We start from the raw sequence: 18,495 nt of genomic DNA on the forward strand, positions 1-18,495 counted from the left end.
TTAGGCCAGTAATAGGTGCATCTTTGAGGCTATTTCTAATCAAAAAATGGCTAGCACCACAGTTACAAGCAAATCAAAATGTATGGAAGAATCAAAAGAAACAAATCCTCAGAGGCACGCTCAAGGCTTTATTTTATTGGTGACAGCAAAAAAGTTACAGATCTAGAGCTATTAATCCATTTGGGATCAAAATGGTTCAAACTCTTGCGCATCATTCCAACAATAAACTAATCCTCTTAAGAACATCCCAATCGACGCCAATATAGTATACCTGCATGTCTAATGATCGATGCATGTTATGTCTCACAACATCATAATCATCATACGATTAGCGAGAGTATTCATCATGTTTTCTTGACTCATGATAGAGCTGCACAGCCCTGTAATTCAATGGCTGCGTGGGTCTCGCATTGTTTCGATTCTCCTGACTCAAAGGTGCTTGCAGTGCAGCTAATTGTTCCTCGGCCATCTCTCTCACCTATGACAAGCAAAACATATATAGTTCCACAAACATGCAAATTAGTGGAAGAAGAGGAAACCACTCATTTCTACTGTGTTGAAGGTGGAAGACACATACCTTGCCAAGGATGCTCCAGATGACATTCTCAGTGCATGGTGGTGTGGTGAGGGATCCAGAATATCTGAAGTACTTGCTGCTGTGGCGTTTTAAGGACCTTGTATGCACAACTCCAACCGGAACGTATGCCTCCTCATCTCCTTTGCAAGCCTCCTCAGCCAATTCCTTCAGCTTCCTCTCTATCTGCGATCCACCACAAACCATGTCAGCTGCAACTTACAACAATGAGGGAGGAACCAGTGCTTTGATCGAAGTCTCTATCAATGCATCTTCTCCAACCTTGGATATTTTGAGCACAATTTGGTTGTAAGTACTTGCAACTCATTAGAGGTACTTGTACCTGGACAACAAAAGGATCACGTCGGCCGATCTGATACAGGATTGCCACCACAGCAATCCTACCATTGTCGCTCATGTGGACCATGTGAAGCTCCACGGCGAATCTGTATTGAAATGGTTATCTCATGATGAAAAGAAAAAGCAGCATGGTGAAGTGAAAACCAAATCAAGATTTGTTATGTCATTTGGTGAGTCCTACGTCGTGTACAATTGGAAAGACCCTAACTGGTTGCTCTTGTATTAGAAGGACGCACAATAGCTCTTCGCTTTGTTTCAACTGCATATTTATCTATCTATCTATCTATTTATTTAGCGATACAATTGCAATGTTCTACCATCAGAGTTCGAGTCCTGGATTTCGTCCATGAGCAATACTTTAGGAGAAGAGTGCCAACCAGCTAGCCGGCCTGCACATCTTCAATTTGATCAGAAACTACACTTCTCACAAAGAGAAATGGACCTGGTAATTATCCTCTTTTAATACAGCATCAAGTTTGTTATCATTCGTCAAAGATGGTACATACCGTTTGCCATTGATGGTGTGCTCAGAAGGTGAATGCCAATGCACAGATTTCAGGCTATAGTTCTTTCCATCTACCACCAGAGTCCCCACATTTTTATCAAATAGGAGCTACAAGAAAGACCAGGTATCTTAGTACTTCAGTTGATTGATTATTGTTTTACAGTACAATTAGAAAGCCTAAAACATGGATCCTAGAAGCCTGCAGATTGTATCCTCTTTAAAAAAAAACTGCAGTATTATGATCCTAAAGACTTGATGATCCACTCATATCAAGCATAGAAGCATTGTCAAGAGTAATGGTACAAAGAAGCTTTCATTTATATGTTACAAATGCAGCAACATAGACCCAATGGACCGGCAAGTCCTGCACCTATCTAAATATTCTGGTTTGACATTTGGGGAAGAACACTAGACATTAGAAACAGTTCAGGAAATTAACGACTGTAAGAAGCTCTAAAGAGTGCACAGAATTATCGATAAGTACTGCATGCACTTGTACTTAGGCATGGGATGGGAGAGACAAGAATAGCGATAAATAACAAGATAAACAATGGTGAAAAATTCAACTCTTCATGAGTATTCCATGGATAAGTTGTGAAATGATTAACGTGTACCATGTAATGTTTGCTATTGGTAATTGGTTGGAAACTATTTACACATAAATTGTTCTCCGCATAATTAAAAGTATGAAAAGATAATAATGATTCAAGAACTTCAAGAAACAAAAAATGGAGTTACCTCAAACTTTTGTCAAATCAATTATATGCCCAAAAATGGAGGCCTAAAGAATAATTAATACAGATATGTTGCTCTTTAGCTAAAACACACATTGCTTTCACAGGAATCATTGCTGAGGTCTTCATTGCTCCCCTTCTTATGTTCTTGTTTTTATATCATCCGTTACAAAAAAAAAGATGATGAGTTTTAGGAACAAACCGCAATTTGGTAGCCCTTGTTAACAAGGGTGGCATTTGCAGGAACATAATTCCTCTCCAGAGCTGCCAAACCCGGGTTATAAGCCAATTTGCTCTTATCGATGTTGACCGGAGATTGGCGTTCTCCTTTCGAGCACATCTGATAGCCAGGGCTCAAGCTTGCCCATTTTTCAGGGCCAATTGATCCACTATATCCAAACTTAACTGCTCCAGTTGACCATAAAAGTGAAAGCAGAACAAACAATGGTAAATCAACAGAAGTAAATAGATGTTAACAGCGTAAAACAGTTTCCTATTCTTTCAATTATCGTCAAACAATTAGTATGAAATCAATGACAATGACTGTTTATCGTATGAATCACAGCATTTTTTTAACCATTATATCCAGATTCAACAATGATTATATAAATTAATAATATCGCATTAACAACGACCTATCAACTATATCCAGATTTATATACTTCTGTCGAACAGAGATAAACAAAAGAACAGAAGGGAAAAAATCATCACAAGCAAGAAGAGCTACTAATATTTAAAGCAGCGTCTTCTATAAATCATCAACCGTATGACAATAAAACAAAATGGGGAAAAGAAACGCTTCTCTCTACTAAACTGAGGGAAAGGCATGTCTGTAAACAGAGGGGGTCATAAGTAAGAATCCAGAGTAAATAACAAACGTAACGTGAAAGCTGAAAAATGGCACCCACTTATTTGGAGGACAAAAATAACAAATTATCGACCACCAGTTCATCCATTCATTCATGACAAAATCAAAAGAACGTACGACTCAAGAGTAAAAGAAAGAAAAATGAAGTCTCATACCGTGTGCATCGTCAGCATCGACCAGAAGAACGGATGCTAATACCATTGCAAAGATAGCTTTCCATGCGGCCGTTGTCATCTCTTTTCCCTCTCTATGTGTCTTCCCTTGTCTCTGTGGGGGTGGTCTCATCTATTATGTAACCAATCTCGGAGGAGGAAGGGAAGGAGGGTGGGCTGGTTTAGTTAAAGCTGCAAAAATTAAGTACGTATTTAAGGGTAGTGTTTTGTGGGTTTTCCACATCACAAGACAACTCTGGGTGTTCTTTGGATTAGCCCAATTGTCATGATGACATAAGCTGGGTGTTCAACCATGTTTATGTGGCAGGTTGGCCGTGCATGTGTCATCTAAACCAACTCAAATCAAAGGAATCACAAGGATCTGAGAAGTAAGAAGTCTGGTACCATATCACAGCTTTTAATTACATCGCAAAGCACGGCAAGAATGATGCTTTACTTTTGCAAAGAGAAAAAGAACAAAGATTTGGGCAACATCTTCCGGTTCCTTGATTACGACTAAAGCATCTTGGGTGTGTGGATGTACGACAATTCTCAGCAAGCTTTTTTTTTTTTTTGCCCCCACGAAATGATTTGGGTGGAATGATGCATATATATAAACCGACAAAATGCCGTGCAGGTTCACTTTCTTAAAAGAAGCCATGTTAAAAAGCTGTGATTCCGACGTCATAGGTGAAAGATATGGCTGTAATGCCATGACAGGAAACTAGACGAGGAAAAGTACTCTAATGAGGTCTTTTCTTATAAAAAAAGAACAAAAATATGAAATGGTAGCTTTCTGGATACTGTAATCTGAACTGCTATTGTTTGATCTTCCATGCTATATATTATCTTAGGAAGCAAAAGGGTTGTTAGTTCAGGATCGCAGGAGGTAGCCAATGAAGATGGGAGAAAGCCACATCTGTCGACATATTCCTTCTTCAATTTGCTTTGCTTTGGACTCACATTGGCGTCGAATCTCTATATGCAGCAACACCTTTTCCTTGCATGCATTGCGATAGATCCACCGCGATTCACGTTTGATTTGAATGCGTTAAAAAATCAGCAATAGCGAACAGGAAAAGAAGAGCTTTATATAGACCGGATACAACACCTGGGCGTGATGCATGGTGGGTAAAGATCGGAAATAGATGAACTGAAAGCAGGTAGTGAGTGAATTATACTGCAGAAGTCGACAATAAAACCATTGTTCATGCATGGTTGATCATTTCATTACAACGAGCAGATAAGTTGATGTTTGGATGATACCATGTATATATATCTTCCTTTAATCAGAAGATTTATTGCTTCTGCAAAAGATAAGTTGAGTTGATATTTGGTCATCTCAAAGTAAACTTCGATGGTAGTAAATCGGTGGATGGCATGGCTGGAGGTGTCGGATCTGTGATCAGAGATTCCTTTGGTAGGCTAGTAGCAGCTCGGGGTCGGCGCACATCTGGGATCACTGTTGTAGGAGCAGAGCTTCGGGCTGCATGGAAGGGGTTGTCATATGCGATGAGGTCTCTTGGAGCCGAGAGGGTGTATCTTGAAAGAGATTCCTCTGTGGTGATTGACTGGATTTGAAGTGTGGATAGATATGGTGATAGCCACCCTCTCATCAGAGAGACTCGTAGGCTAGCTCAGGATATGGATGGTCTGCGGGTGGCACATGTGTTTCGGGAGGCAAACAGGGCAGCAGATTGGGTTGCCTCTTTCGTCGCTCGGCACTCCGAAGATTTTCTGTGGACATCTATAGGAGAGATTTTCTCTTCTTTGTACTTTTTATTTTCCCACAATTTAGCAGAATGTACTCAAACTAAAGCTATATGATTGCCGTATTTACCATTAAAAAAAAAAAAAAGCCTGGAGGACCGACAGCCAACCACAAATGTTCCAATGGCTAAGAACTATCTAAAGGCCTGCCTTTTCCAGGAGGCATTACCTGGAACAGGTTGCTTAGGAGGTCGGGATGTCAATTCGAGAGACATCCCACTTGGTCCCACATAAGGACCACTAGCTTTGCAAGTTTGAGTGAAAGCCACTTACCAGGTTGAAGCAGCCGACGAGGCTCCGAGAAACCTGCACACTTCATGATAGGTGACACGCGTGGGTCAATGTTGTGCAGCAGCAGCACTTCTTTTGCCGCCACAGATCAGTCATAAATTTATTCAGTACCTAGCTACTGAACGAATTTTAATTCTGGGCCATGCTCGGTATGTGTTGTAGACTAGTCTAGTTGTGTTTGAGGAAGATTCAACTACAGTGATTAGCTGAATTCAGAATGGCACCAGCAATGTAGAAGGGTACCACCTCTTACTTTGGGATATCCAGACTATGATCAGTAGCGGTGTGACATTTCATGCCAAGCATGTGAAGACCTGAATGGGCCCATCCTAGGGCCCAACGAGTGCCGACTTCAGTTGGGTCATCGTGGTCTCCCCACGATGACCACGCCGGCCGAACGGCCAGCGAATCCCCCGCAAGCCCCCTCTCTTCCCCTCTCTCTCTTCGTGAAGAGGGTTAGGAAACCCTCAGAGGAGCCCCATCCCTCCCCCATTCCTCTGAAATTTTGAAGCTTTCCCTTCATTTTTCCCTCTTCTTGAGACGATCGCCGGAGCCGTAGTCGTCGCCGGAGCCGCCAACGCCGCCGGGGATTCATCGTCGACGACCGGAGGTGAGGAAGACAACCATCTATTTGTTTTTTTTTGGATTTAAGGGGGGGGGGGAGGATTGAGTGATGTTACCGGTTGCACTTCCCCTGTTTCGGGGAAGATTTGTGAGATTCGGCCGGCCGACGGTGGCCGGCCGGGGTCAATCTCGTTTCGGCCGGAGGTGGGTGAACGGGAGCTGGGCTTCTAGCCCCGGTCTCCCTCTCTTTCCTCCCTTTCTTCCTCTCCTTCTTCTCTTCCTCTTCTCGTCCGGCGCCGCTCGTGAAGGTGGGGTAGCCGACGGCGGCTGGCCGAGCGCCGCCGCCGAGGGTCACGGTCGGCCGCCGAAGGCCGACCGGAACCACCAGCCACCCCCCCCCCCCCTTCTTCCTTTCCCTCTTCTTCTTCTTCTTCTTCTTCTTCTTCATCTCTTTCTTCTTCTTCTTTATTCGGCCTGAGTTTTTCCTTCCTTTGAAATCCGTGCCTTAAGGGTGAACCAGACTTTGAACCAGGTTTAAATTGTGAACCGGTTCCACCTATTTCATGAATGGGTTTTGTTATGGTCTGATCAGACCTGGTTTGGGTTGGGCTAGGAACCTGTTTTTGGGCTGAGTTGGGCCTGATTGGATCTGTGGGCTGGGTTGGTTTGGGCCCGAGATCTGATCTGGACCTGTAATCTGGTTTGGTTCAGTTGGGCCTAATCTGTTTTGGGCCACAATTGACTTGGGTTTAAAGGATTCTGATCTTAGGGTCTATGTTTGATCTTAAGGGCCCATTCTTGGATCTATGAACTTAGGAGTTTAAGAGTTTGAAGAATTAGTTTAAATTATGTTTCTTAATTAATTAAATAATTAATATTTATGTTTAATCAGGGGTTCGTGATATCTGTGGCAGGGATTTTTAAGCGAACCCAGATAGGTGACCTATTGCTTTAAAGTAGAATTTTAACATGTATATTGCATGTGTTGATGTTATGGTTTATTATTGGCATTATGTGTTAGAATTAGAATTAAGTATGTAATTTCGCAAACTGTTAATTTATTATTGGCATTATGTGTTAGATTTAGAATTAAATATTTAATTTCATAAATTGTTATGTGCTTTACTGTTGGGAGTATGATTATGACTTTGATATAGAAAGTTGATTTATTGATTTTTTAAAATCTGCGTGACTATAGTTTAGGCCCCGCCAATGGGATGATACGTTGGCCCTGTCGACTTGTACTGAGGAACTAGTTCCGACACCGCGACCACCGATGATAGAATAGTGGCGGCACAGGGGTGCGTTTTGCTCTTCGGAGCGGCTCGGTGGAGCGTGAGTTTGGCACCAGGGGGTGCGGCACAGTGGTGCGTTGGCTCAGTGGAGCGGCTCTTCGGAGAGTTGTATTGGCACTTCGGTGTAACCATGCCACTGGGTGATGTGGCCGTAGTCATGCGGTTGAGATATTTTGAGTCTCGGATCGAGTTTACGGATTATCGTGTGGATTTTGGATTCATGAGTTTAGTTGCTTTTTATATGCATCACGACATGTTATATGATGACTTTACTGCATTATGTTGCCTACTGAGCTGTTAGCTCACTCCTACTATTTACATTTTTTACAGGTGATGATATATGACTATGGGGATTACGGGATGGAGTGATCATGATGTATTTAGCTAGTGGATATTGACTTTCTCTTTTGACTTATGTATATATGGACATTTGATATGAAAACTGGAATTTATCTTTAATTAGTTATTGATGGTTGATCTGATTTATCTGCCTTGCGTGCCTGCGGGATCCGCCCTGTAGGTGCGCGGCGTCTGCTCGAGCCCCGGGCCCCGGGTTCGGGGCGTGATAAAGCACATATTCAAAGAGGCTAACGAAACCACAGACTGAATGACCTCGTATATGGCTAGTCACTCCAGAGGTATCGTGTAGGTTGGAGAGAAGGAGTTGCTTAGAGTGCTCCGAAACTTGTTGTTTTCTAGCTATCTTAGATGTATTCGTACTAGAACTGTATGAATCACACAGTCATAGGGAAGTGCTATCTGGTTTCGGTCAGGCTCCCGGGCTTGCTCGGCGTCCCCTCCTCCCTCTCTCCTACCTCTGTTCCTCTCGTCATTTCTCTTCTCTCTTTCTGTCCTTCTTCCCTTTTTCCGGACAGCTGGAGCTGTTTTCATGGCGGACGCAGGCGATATCTGCGACGTAGTAGTTTGTGATGGCCAGAGATGGGATCGAAACGCGCGGGGGGACGAGATCTAGTGTTAATGCGGTATCTGCACCTTCCGTTCTAACCAGACCCGCGTGATTACTGTAGCAGCAGTGGAGATGGGCATCCCAGGTTTGGGTTTGGCCCATTTTCGAGTAGAGCTCATTTGGAGGCGGGCCTGATATGTGGATTACTTGGGCTGGGCTGCTCTTTCCTTTTCTTTGTTTTTATTTTTTCTTTTCTCCTGTTTTATCTCATCCCTTGCATTTTATTCATTTCACGTCATGAAATAAATTGCGTTGCTAGTTTTCCCATTGTTCTGCTCATCAAAAGTTGGAGATTAGTGCCAAATTCTGAATTACGAATGATAGCATGCAGAATGCCATTCTATTTTGGACATGCCGCAGCACAAGCATCATGATAGGGATTCAGGTTATGCATTTTAATCATCTTGGATGCACTGCTGCAACAGTGTTCGATCGACTAAGCCATGTTATAGCAAGAGGTTCCAAGGCATGCAAGCCAGAGGACCCAGGGTAGCAGAGTCTTCACTTTAGCCCTCTGATATATGGTCCTGAACGTGGGTGCATGCAGGGTTCCCAAAAGGATTGAACCACATACAGGAATTTAGAGCAGAAGTTGCTCAGAAGTTTAGAGCAGGGTTTTATGCAAAAAAGGAGTGGTATAACTTATGTGTCAAGGAATTTGCATGGCTACCATCTATACCAAAGAACTCTTCTAAAGTCTTTTGACATCTAGCTAGGTACAGCTCCCTTCCAAAAAAAAAGCAAAAAGACATCTAGATACAGCCATAACTTACCTCACAAGTCAGCTTTTAGTATGGAAATTAGAGTGTGCGGGTAGGCAAGTCTTCGAGAGAGACTAAAACTGAACAAGAGGAAGCGCATGCTTGTGATTTTTTTTTTTAAGGTATAGAAAGTTTCAGAACTCAGTTTCATGCTTGGGTGGCTGTTTTGAGTCCCGACTGTGACCTGCATGCTTAGCAAGTCTATCAGGCGGTGCCGCCCCACTACCCGGATGAAACATCCATAGACGAGATGCCGCGTTGGCTAGTCGTGGCCCCACAGCTTCCATGGCCAAAAGCTCAAAAAAGGACGGTTTAAAGTTATGGGGGAAGAAATTTTTGTTGAAGTATTTGGTGCTGTGAAGGTTTCATAGTGGGACGATGAGAAAGATTAAAATTCCTAGGTGGGGTTGGAAAGGAAAGATGCTTGTCCTGCACTTCTGTGCTTGCTGAAATAAGAAACTTCGTGGAATACGTTGCACCAACGTCATGAAATCCATCACCTTATCTCAATATATATAATTTGCTTTGTTTCTCTGATGAAGAAAAGGCGAAAAAATCTTTGCAGTGTGATTGAAGGCTTTTTTAATGATAGCAAAGGATTACTTCTGAACTCTTTCTGATTCAACTTGTCTAAATATGCAGATGTTTAATAAAGGCCAGGTGGCGTATCCTTCTGGGCCTCCCATTCAATCAAAAAAAAAAAAATGCAGACATTGGTAAAAATGAATGGTGTATAGAAATTAATTGAGCTTCGGAGACTTTAAATAAAAGTGAAGTGAGTGGTGCACCAGTCCATTAAGCAAGAGGACACAACGTAAAATCCTTGTCTTTCGTCCCTCATGAAGGTTTGATTCTCTTGCAGGCTTTGCAAATATGGTGACGGGCGAAATATGCTTGATCCATTTAATCAGTCATATTTTTTTGATGCATGTTATCATGATAGCATTATATTTTTCATGTTATGATGATATATTATTAGATTAATTAGATCTTCAGTACAGATTACCTCTTGTTCCATGCAATATCTTATTATTTAATGTCGGTTCTGCAGATACTTGCAATCGCAGTACGATCACTATAAAATATTAACGACTGAATGAGTCCGACCGAGGGAGATGAGAATGTTCAGCGAATGGAAGATAAATTATTAAGGAATCGTTTTCTGCCTCCACTGAGCAGCCTCTTTGAGGCATGCGTGCTATCTGTTGACAATATAATCCTACCATCCACTCAGAGCCATCTTCCCACAAATTCACTATGAATCATGCTTATCTCATCGGACCACCTTATAACCTCATACCATGACCCCATTTTTTGTATGTATGTATGTATGTATGTATATATGTATGTTGTGTGCATGTATGTATATGTAATCCTCACAATGCCATATTTCAAGTCAGTGATAAAACTCTGCAGTATCTTTGTTGAATAATCTATGTGGACCACACTAGATGAAATTGGGCATGATGAGGAAAAAGAAGTACGAGGGAGGTATTGTAACACGTATATTACACTCCTTCAAACCAAAAGATCTACTCGCTTTATAATGCAAAACAAGCCCTTTGATGTATTTAAGAGATTAAAGGGATCACTCTGGATGTCAACATCAATGGTGACTGGTCAACACTAGTGCCCCATTCGTATCTTGTTGGTCAAACCACTAGCCGTGCAATGAGTGGTCCCTCTTTGCTCCAACCATCTCCCCACTAAAGCAAATGGAAATTGAAAGGTAGACCCACTCATTGCCTCACTGTCCTTAAGTTTCTTTACACGGGCCTTGTTTATGAAGTAGTTGACGAGTATTCTGAGGGCTTAAAAAAAAAAAAGAAAAAGAAAAAGAAAAATCTCGTGCTCTCTTTGATGTACTTTTCTTACTCTGTCAAGACTCCGTTGTAAATCGATCTCATCTTCATGATTTTTTGCTTAGATTGATATCCAAATAAATGTAATGAGACAGATTTTATTATACTGAACCTACAAGATTTTCATCAAAAAAAAAAGGTCCGGACCACTAAATTCAGTTCCGGGGAAACAAAAGTTAAATATGGGGGGTCTACTGGGATACTTTGTCTAGGGCAGCCCTGGGGTATTTCGCCAAGTCAGGGTCTTTTCCTCTAACCTCTTCTTTAAATACTAGCCCTCCCTCCACCATTCGCCCTTGGGGCCTTAATAAATCCTTCTGGTCCAGCAGAAGAACTTTATACGGCATCCAAGAAAAATATAGTATTGATGGGGAATTGCTTAGTTCTTCAGGAGAAGAAGGTGATCAAGATCATGGGAATGGATGGGAAGATCCTTAGATACCAATCACCTGTGAAAGTTCATCAACTGCTATGTGAATTCCCTGGGCATGCCATCTCCGATGCACTTCCTGTCATCGGCCATCTCGATCCTGCAACCGATATGAGAAGCGGGCAGCTCTACTATCTTGTCCCTCCGAAGACGCCACTCAAGGAGACCGGAAATGGAAATGGAGTTGTTAGGATCGAGCTGGTCATCAGCAAGCAGGAGTTGAAGGACTTGCTGCTGAAGGGAGGAGGGGTCACCTTCGACAGTATGATATCTCTCGTTCAGAGAGGACCAAGCAATGATGGCACAAGTGGTGATGGTGAAGAGAAGTGCATCGAGTGGAGGCCTGCTTTAGAGAGCATACCAGAAGGGAATGATTGCTAGTTACAACTACTGTGCTTTTTAGAACTTCATAGGATGGAAAAACTTGCTTCGCCAGCCTGCATGCATGTATACGGATGAGTTTCTGAGTTGGGGTTCTCCTCCTCTTTTCTTTATATACCTTGCTTGTCTAGAAAAGGCGAGGATAGCCCAAGAGCCATATACTCAACTCCATCTCCTTTAAAGCTTCTGAATGGAAATCTTGTTAGTTGCTGGAAATTGTTAACTGAAGTTCTTCTTTTTTTAAGTTTTTCATAGCAAGCATATATAAAGATTTCATTGTGCATGTACTTGCAGACTTGGTCGCTGGGAAACTCGTTTTAAAAACCAAGTGAATATTTTCGTGCCTCATGAACCACTTAATTACCCAATAATTTACTTAGGTCGCCCATGGGGTCTTCTGTGTGTTTAACCATTCATTTGGTTTGCCTTCCACTTCATGTATGGGTTACTGTGATCCGTATTCCGAAGATTGTAGCTACACCCATCACCCATGCAGTAGGCGGTGGTGACAAGGACAGATTGATCTTATGAGTCGAGTTGTGATTGGACCGACTTGGTCCGGAGCTTATCTGATTCCGGTTGGAAAATTTTTTGTTAATTGTAATTTTCACTAGTTGTAAGAGAAATAAATTAACAATTTAAGGTCTATAGGGTGGAAACCGATGCATCTGCTTCTGCTTAACGATTGGTCTAAAGATCAAAAGACAAGGATAAGAGATATTTCTAAACCTAGTTTGTTCTTCATCTCTATCTATTGGAAAAATAGTGTTTGATGTACCTTGTCGTGTTCTTTTTTTCAAAATCAAAAAAACAAAAAAAAAAAACAAAAGAGGTCCTGTAGTGCTTAAAATATCCACTTAGCATTCATTGAGGGGCTGTTTGGTCGGCAAAAGCTAAAAAACTGCAGACTTTAGATTCGCATCTCGTGGGCCAAAAGCGCATTAATAAGAAACAATTAACAATTGATAGTTAATATGGTTGGTGGAAAATCTCGGATTCTCTGGTCTGATACCGCTCTTCTGACCAATAGGAGGATGAAACGTGACTTGTGGTAGATGGTCTCCAAACATTATAGTAAGAATAATGGAACTGAAATAATTAACCTCCATCTTTATATGCTGACTTCGATCTGATCTATATTTGCCAATGTCACGCTTTGTCCCTTCTCAGTTTTTTTTTTAAAAAAAAAGAACCTTATAGATACCAATGGCACTTTATGGCATTTACAATTTAAATCAATATAAGAGGTAAATATAATTTTTCCCTCAAAAAAAAATGACAAGCATAATATAAGTACATTTTCTCTAATGAAGAACTCGATGTGCTTTCAGTTTTTAGCACGTTTCTGAATTCAAAAGCCACGCAGTAGAGACAGTAGACACACTCCTTATCAGAACCAAAAAAATCGAGAGGCCATGCAAAAGTTTTTCTTCTTAAAAACGCAAAAGAAATAGAACTGATCAAGTATTCAAGATCTTGATGATTTCAGCTGCATAAAAAAGCTGTCAACGAGAAAATTAGTAGTGATTTTACAATTGTAGAGTGCCAACTGCAGTTTAGTTCCTGAAATTCTGAACCAAGTTCCAAAGAAAGATGAACACTCGCACGAGTTAACAAAAATATGATAAAATACATGCCAGGGCTAGCCATTATGGAAATATGGATGAAGTTATAGGCTGAAATGTTATTAAAAGGTGCTGATGGTGAACTGTTCTCCACAATTGGACATCGTTATATAATTATGCTTTGATTAATTCGAACCACAGCTGTTTACAACAATAGATAACTGTATATTTAATTGGACACAATCAGATGATAGCTGTACCCAGAAGCTTCATGACCTGCTTCTTGCTACAGAGTCGGGCACATCTGGAGCAACCTTACATCACTCCAAATCTGACATATGAAGTACTGTGCATTTGCATATGTCACAGAGCTCTATTTGGTCTTCCTTTCAACCTTCAGTGCTATTTCGGTGCACCATGCAGAAGGCAGTGCAAAGGGGGGGTTAAACTGCAGATGCAAAGAGCAGGTCAAATCCACAATCAGAAATCCACGCTCTCTGTGGAAATCTGCTATCATGCTATTACTAGATCAGCCTATTTGTGACAAGGAAAGATGAATTCAACACAGTTTCTCTCTTCGCATTGACTGTGAGTGTCGAAAAGAATTTATCCATGCAAGAGGTTTCTTCTCTCGTCAAACATCTATGCAAAGTAAAGGGGGGGAAGTCTTCCACCAGACAGCCCCCATGAATGTTCAGAGCACAACTTTGATGGTTGTTCTCTTTGTGCCGGACTTTGTAGACTTTTCCCAGGGATATCTTTCGCAAAATCATTCGAACTGATGGTGTGATCTCCATGGATGTCCTATAGCATTTTTTTTCCATAAGGAATGCATCTGGAACAACTTCTTCCTGCTTTCCATGCTTTTTGGTCTAACTGTTGAACGGATGCACTTCAAGCATGATAGGTGTATTTTTCAAATTCAAGCTCAGTAGATTCTGCATTAGTGCTCCAACATTTGTGGTGCCATCAACTCCTGAATGTTGATCAACAGCACTAAAGCTGTTCAAGCTCAGTGATCCAACCTGAACCTCTCAGTTACTACATCTGTCTCCACCAAGCTGTTCTCGACACAGCTGCCACCTGGAAAGCACTAAATAGTGACATGCATATGCTGTAACTCAATCCATGGAGCAAAAGGCCACACGAACTTGTCCTCATGGATCTTTGAAGACCAAAACCATGTCATCTGAAAATCTCTCCGCTTCATTGAAACTAACCGTTCTGCAGAAACCATAAATGGTCAATGTCTAGGTTGTGTTTTCAGAGCAGACGACTTTGTCCTCAGTGGAATTTTAATTGCTCTATCAACCTTGTGAATTTTTATACAACAGCATAAGACCGCATTGTACTGCCACATAACATTTAGAACAACTGTTCTTTTAAGATTTTCAGTATCGAACTGTTCATCATTTGAGGGAGGAAAAATGAAACCAATCAAAGCTGCAAGACGGAAGTGTGACAGATAGAGCTGTTAGCATCCGCACTTCTCTTTGATCTGTTGACTTCCTTATCTTCTATCTGCAAACCATTTTGCTCCAAACTTCACTTTTATCACATTTTAGCATAATCTCTAGCTTTCTTAGAGTATCCCAAACACCCTCTTAGCAATCTTCGACAGTGGTTCTCGCTGATCTGGTTGTACAGGTTTTTCTCTACCTGTACCTCCAATTAAATCAATTTTATTGACAACTCTATCGGCCTCACTGGTCTTATCCTCTTCAACTAGTTTAGCAGAAAGGCTTGGATCTACAAGGCCCTCCAATGGGTCTCCATGATTCTCGACCTTATTGATGCATTCCTTCTCTTCATCTATGATTTTTAAAATAGTTTCATCCTCAAATTCTCCTGTCATCACTGTCTCCTCTTTGAGACCTCTACATTCTAAACTTTGGCTATCAAAGGTTGGTTCCTTGCTTTGTTTCTCATGCAACTTCTCTAAAATCCTCCAAGTTACAGCATCAGGCTTCAACCCATTCTTTCTCATCTCACCCATGATCTGATAAGCCTCTTTCTTTACACCCTGTTTGCAAGCACTGTCGACGAGGATGTTGTAGTTCACAATCCCTGGAGCAGCCCCACAATCCACCAGTTCATACAAAAAATCACAGGCCTGATCCAGTTTCCCCATGTGACAAAGACCTCTAAGGATCGCAGCATAAACATAATTGTCATGGATCTTTGAAGGCCAAACTATCTCATCCCAAAATCTCTTTGCCTCTTCGAGCCGATCGATGTTACACAAGCCTTCAATTATTGCTGTGTAAGTTGTGCTATCAGCAGCGATGCCCTTGCTGACCATATCATTGAAAATTTCCATTGCTTTGTCAACCTTCTGAAGCTTAACTAAGCCACATAGAACCACATTGTAAGTCACGACATTTGGAAAACAATGGCATTTGGGCATTGTCCTTTGCAACATATCAAGGGCTTCTTCTGAATTGCCAACATCCAGCAACCCACGAATAATGGTAGTAAAGGTCACCACATCTGGACCAAAGAAGTTCCCATTCAACATGTCACTCATGATCTTTTTAGCTTCAGCGACTTTTCCAATCTTGCAGAAGCCATGGATAACAGTATTAAGAGTAATAGCATCAGGCTGGCATTGCTTCTGAAGCATTGAGATGAGGACATTAAGCTGCTCACTTGGATTGTCCACAAGATGCAGAGCACTCAGAAATATATTGTAGATTCTCGTCTTATCAACACTATCTTTTTGTAACATGAATTCGGCCACATCCTTGGCCTTGTGGAGATCCATTTCTTTGCAAAGAGCCTCGACAAGCACCTTGTAAGTAGGTTCCGACGGTGAGTATCCAAACTCGATCCCTTCCTTAAATAATTGATAAGCCCTCATACAACCTCGATTCTTGCTTAAACCATGGACAATACAATTGTAGGAAACCAAGCTTGGAAAGAAGCCTCTTTTCCTCATTATATACACAATTCTGGAAGCCCCATGATGCCTTCCAGCCCTGCAGAGCGAATCCATCATCTGCCCATAGGCGAACTCCTCTGGGAGGCTCTTCCCCTGCGGCATCTCTTCTGCAATTCTAAAGACCTCATGAATGAATCCTTCTCGGCACAGGGAGTCAATCAAATTGGCAAATGCCGCACTGTTAACCGATGGGTCCTTCTCCTCTTCCATCTTCGGCCAAAGCTCCATCATCAATTCCCTCGCCTCGTCGAGCCTCCGCTTCCTTAAGACTCCTTTAATTAGGACGCTGTAGGTGAGAGAATTGGGCAAGATGCCACCTTTAAGCATTTTGTCGAACAGGCGGCGGGCCTCGTGCAGTTCCCCGGCCCGGCAGAAGCCATTGATGAGGGTTGTGTAGGTGATGGCGTCCGGGAGGCGGCCACGGGTCTTCATGTCGGATAAGAGACCGAGGGCCTCGAAGGGTTGACCTTGGGAGCAGAGGTGGTCGGCGAGGCGGTTGTAGTTGGTGAGGGAAGGGGCGAAGGCGGGTTTGGCGTCGGCGAGGCGGCGGAGGACGGCGAGGGTGAGGGAAGGGGTGGCGGCGTCGAGAAGGCGGGCAAGGAGGACGTTGGCGGTGCGGTCATCGGGGAGCCAGCCGGCGGCGGTGGAGAGGAGGAGGCGACGGTGGGCCTCGTCGGAGCGGCCGACGTCGCAGAGGGAGTGGATTACACTGGAAAGGTTGAGGGAGTCAGGGACGAAGCCTCGGAGGCGGAGGCGATGGAGAAGGCGGAGGGCTGCGTCGGGGTCGCCGGCCGTGGAGCAGAGGAAGTGGATGCGCTTCGTCCAGTAGGAGCGATTGGTTATACTTTCTGCTTCCAACTCCTTTTCTTCTTCTTCTTCTAAGGATTCGTCGTAGGGTCGATGGAGGAGTGGAGATGGGAAAGAGGTGATGGTGGAGAGAGGACGGTAAGAGGGGAGGAAAGGGCGTCTGATGAGAGCCATGGCTTCAACTCGTGAAGAAGAAGACGATGGGAGAGAGACTGCCTTTATTGCAGACTAGGGATGCAAATGAGACGATGGAGCTGCCCAAGCTCGGCTTGGATCAAAGCTCGACTCCACTAGCCGTAGCTCGAACAATTTTCGAGCAGCAAAACACTCCTATCGACGGCCCTAATCGAATTATATATATATATATATATATATATATATAATTTTATATATATTATTAATTTAATATTTAAAAATATTATATTATATTATATTATATTTTGTTTTAATTATATTTTTATATTATGATCAAAATTTAAATTTGAGCTTGAGTTTGTCTAGGTTGATATTTGAGTCAATCTCGAATATTATTTTTTTTTTCTCGATTCAAGTTAAAATTTGGATATTAAGGTTCAATCGTTCTTGAGTCGAACTTTAAGTCTAAATATTTCGAGTTGAGTCGAGCTTGAGCCTCTAGCTACTCAACTCAGCTCGGCTCGATTGCACCGCTAATGCAGACAAGCTCGCATCCCGGACAATTTCCTTCAATCCTTACCAATTACCATTGTTTAGGTTGGCTATGATTTCTTTAAGTTATTGTTTATTAATTAATACTTATTTTATTTTATTAATTAAGAATTAGCATTTGGAGAAAATAATATGAAAATTTGCAAGAATTGTTTAGAGTTATAGTTCCATATTAATTAATAAAATAAGTATTGCATAGTTTTATTAGCCTGGACCGATCCTCCTTCCAATAACTTAAAGTTTTGGATTGTGAATATGTGATAAATGATATTAGAGCTAGGTTCGTTATGCATCACAACCTTTTTTTTTCTCCACTCCATTTCTCTAAGTCCAAGCAAGGCGTAAGTATGAATAAAACAATATATATCTTGCGATGATAAACAAAAGGATAGTTTAAATTTGTTGTTGCCAATTTTTACTCATGAAAAAAGAGAGAGCTATTGTTACTGAAAGAATAAATTAAATTCGGATCAAGATGCAGGCATGGTTATAAATAGATCAATGTAGAGAATTTACAGTTCGTCCATGAATGAACCCTGACGGGCAGAAGAACTACATGCTACTTTATCAGACAAGAGGGGGACATGCATGCAAGTAATCTATCCTTATAGATCTTGTTTTTATTTATTTTAATATAACAAAGACATAGTCTCATAACAGAAAAAGGAAACGAAATTAGAGCCAGCCCACAAGATGACCTTGGGGACTAAAAAAAAAGGGGACTTTTCCTTAGGTTCCGGTCCAACACCGGACCGCCCATCAATTACCCCAGCATCGGTTCTCTATCCCCAGCGGGCTGGAGTTCGCTCGTCGGCATTCCTCCACCAAAGCCTCTCGAGCCAGCATCAATCCCTTGGAGACGAGAAATCTATCAAAGGCTGCACAATCTATCCAATCCTTCAGCAGGCTCTCCTGCCCCCAGATCTCTGGTATCCAAACCCGGCCTTCCATCTCCATCCTGTGCCTCTTCAGTCTCTCTCT

General features: G+C 42.1%; 3 protein-coding genes across 3 annotated transcripts; 1 reads left to right on the forward strand and 2 right to left on the reverse strand.

Moving 5' to 3' along the window:
• Positions 1 to 97: 97 nt before the first annotated feature.
• On the reverse strand, positions 98 to 3,584 carry LOC103703095 (alpha carbonic anhydrase 1, chloroplastic-like). Its single transcript, XM_008785806.5, has 6 exons — positions 3,197 to 3,584; positions 2,376 to 2,578; positions 1,441 to 1,547; positions 918 to 1,020; positions 578 to 760; positions 98 to 478 (listed from the first exon to the last, which is right to left on the reverse strand). Exons 1-6 carry the CDS (start codon positions 3,324 to 3,326, stop codon positions 329 to 331), a joined length of 876 nt encoding a protein of 291 aa, XP_008784028.1. The 5' UTR covers positions 3,327 to 3,584; the 3' UTR covers positions 98 to 328.
• Positions 3,585 to 10,969: 7,385 nt separating this feature from the next.
• Positions 10,970 to 11,730, forward strand: LOC103703094 (uncharacterized). Its single transcript, XM_008785805.6, has one exon. The coding sequence runs from the start codon at positions 11,071 to 11,073 to the stop codon at positions 11,512 to 11,514; it is 444 nt and encodes a 147-aa protein (XP_008784027.1). The 5' UTR covers positions 10,970 to 11,070; the 3' UTR covers positions 11,515 to 11,730.
• Positions 11,731 to 12,926: 1,196 nt separating this feature from the next.
• LOC103703226 (Pentatricopeptide repeat (PPR) superfamily protein) lies at positions 12,927 to 17,142 on the reverse strand. The gene has a single exon (XM_026803040.3). The coding sequence runs from the start codon at positions 16,999 to 17,001 to the stop codon at positions 14,662 to 14,664; it is 2,340 nt and encodes a 779-aa protein (XP_026658841.2). The 5' UTR covers positions 17,002 to 17,142; the 3' UTR covers positions 12,927 to 14,661.
• Between the last annotated feature and the right edge of the window lie 1,353 nt (positions 17,143 to 18,495).

The sequence above is a fragment of the Phoenix dactylifera genome, chromosome 13 (assembly GCF_051530095.1).
Source record: "Phoenix dactylifera cultivar Ajwa chromosome 13, Ajwa_hap1_PhDact_Kaust_v1.1, whole genome shotgun sequence".
NCBI lineage: Eukaryota > Viridiplantae > Streptophyta > Magnoliopsida > Arecales > Arecaceae > Phoenix > Phoenix dactylifera.

Coding starts and splice junctions, on each gene's coding strand:
- LOC103703094 (XM_008785805.6), top strand. CDS start 11,071: ATGGGGAATTGCTTAGTTCTTCAGGAGAAGAAGGTGATCAAGATCATG.
- LOC103703226 (XM_026803040.3), bottom strand. CDS start 17,001: ATGGCTCTCATCAGACGCCCTTTCCTCCCCTCTTACCGTCCTCTCTCC.
- LOC103703095 (XM_008785806.5), bottom strand. CDS start 3,326: ATGAGACCACCCCCACAGAGACAAGGGAAGACACATAGAGAGGGAAAA. Junction 1,021..1,440: donor CACACCATCAATGGCAAACG/GTATGTACCATC, acceptor ATTTCAATACAG/ATTCGCCGTGGAGCTTCACA. Junction 479..577: donor TCTGGAGCATCCTTGGCAAG/GTATGTGTCTTC, acceptor TGCTTGTCATAG/GTGAGAGAGATGGCCGAGGA.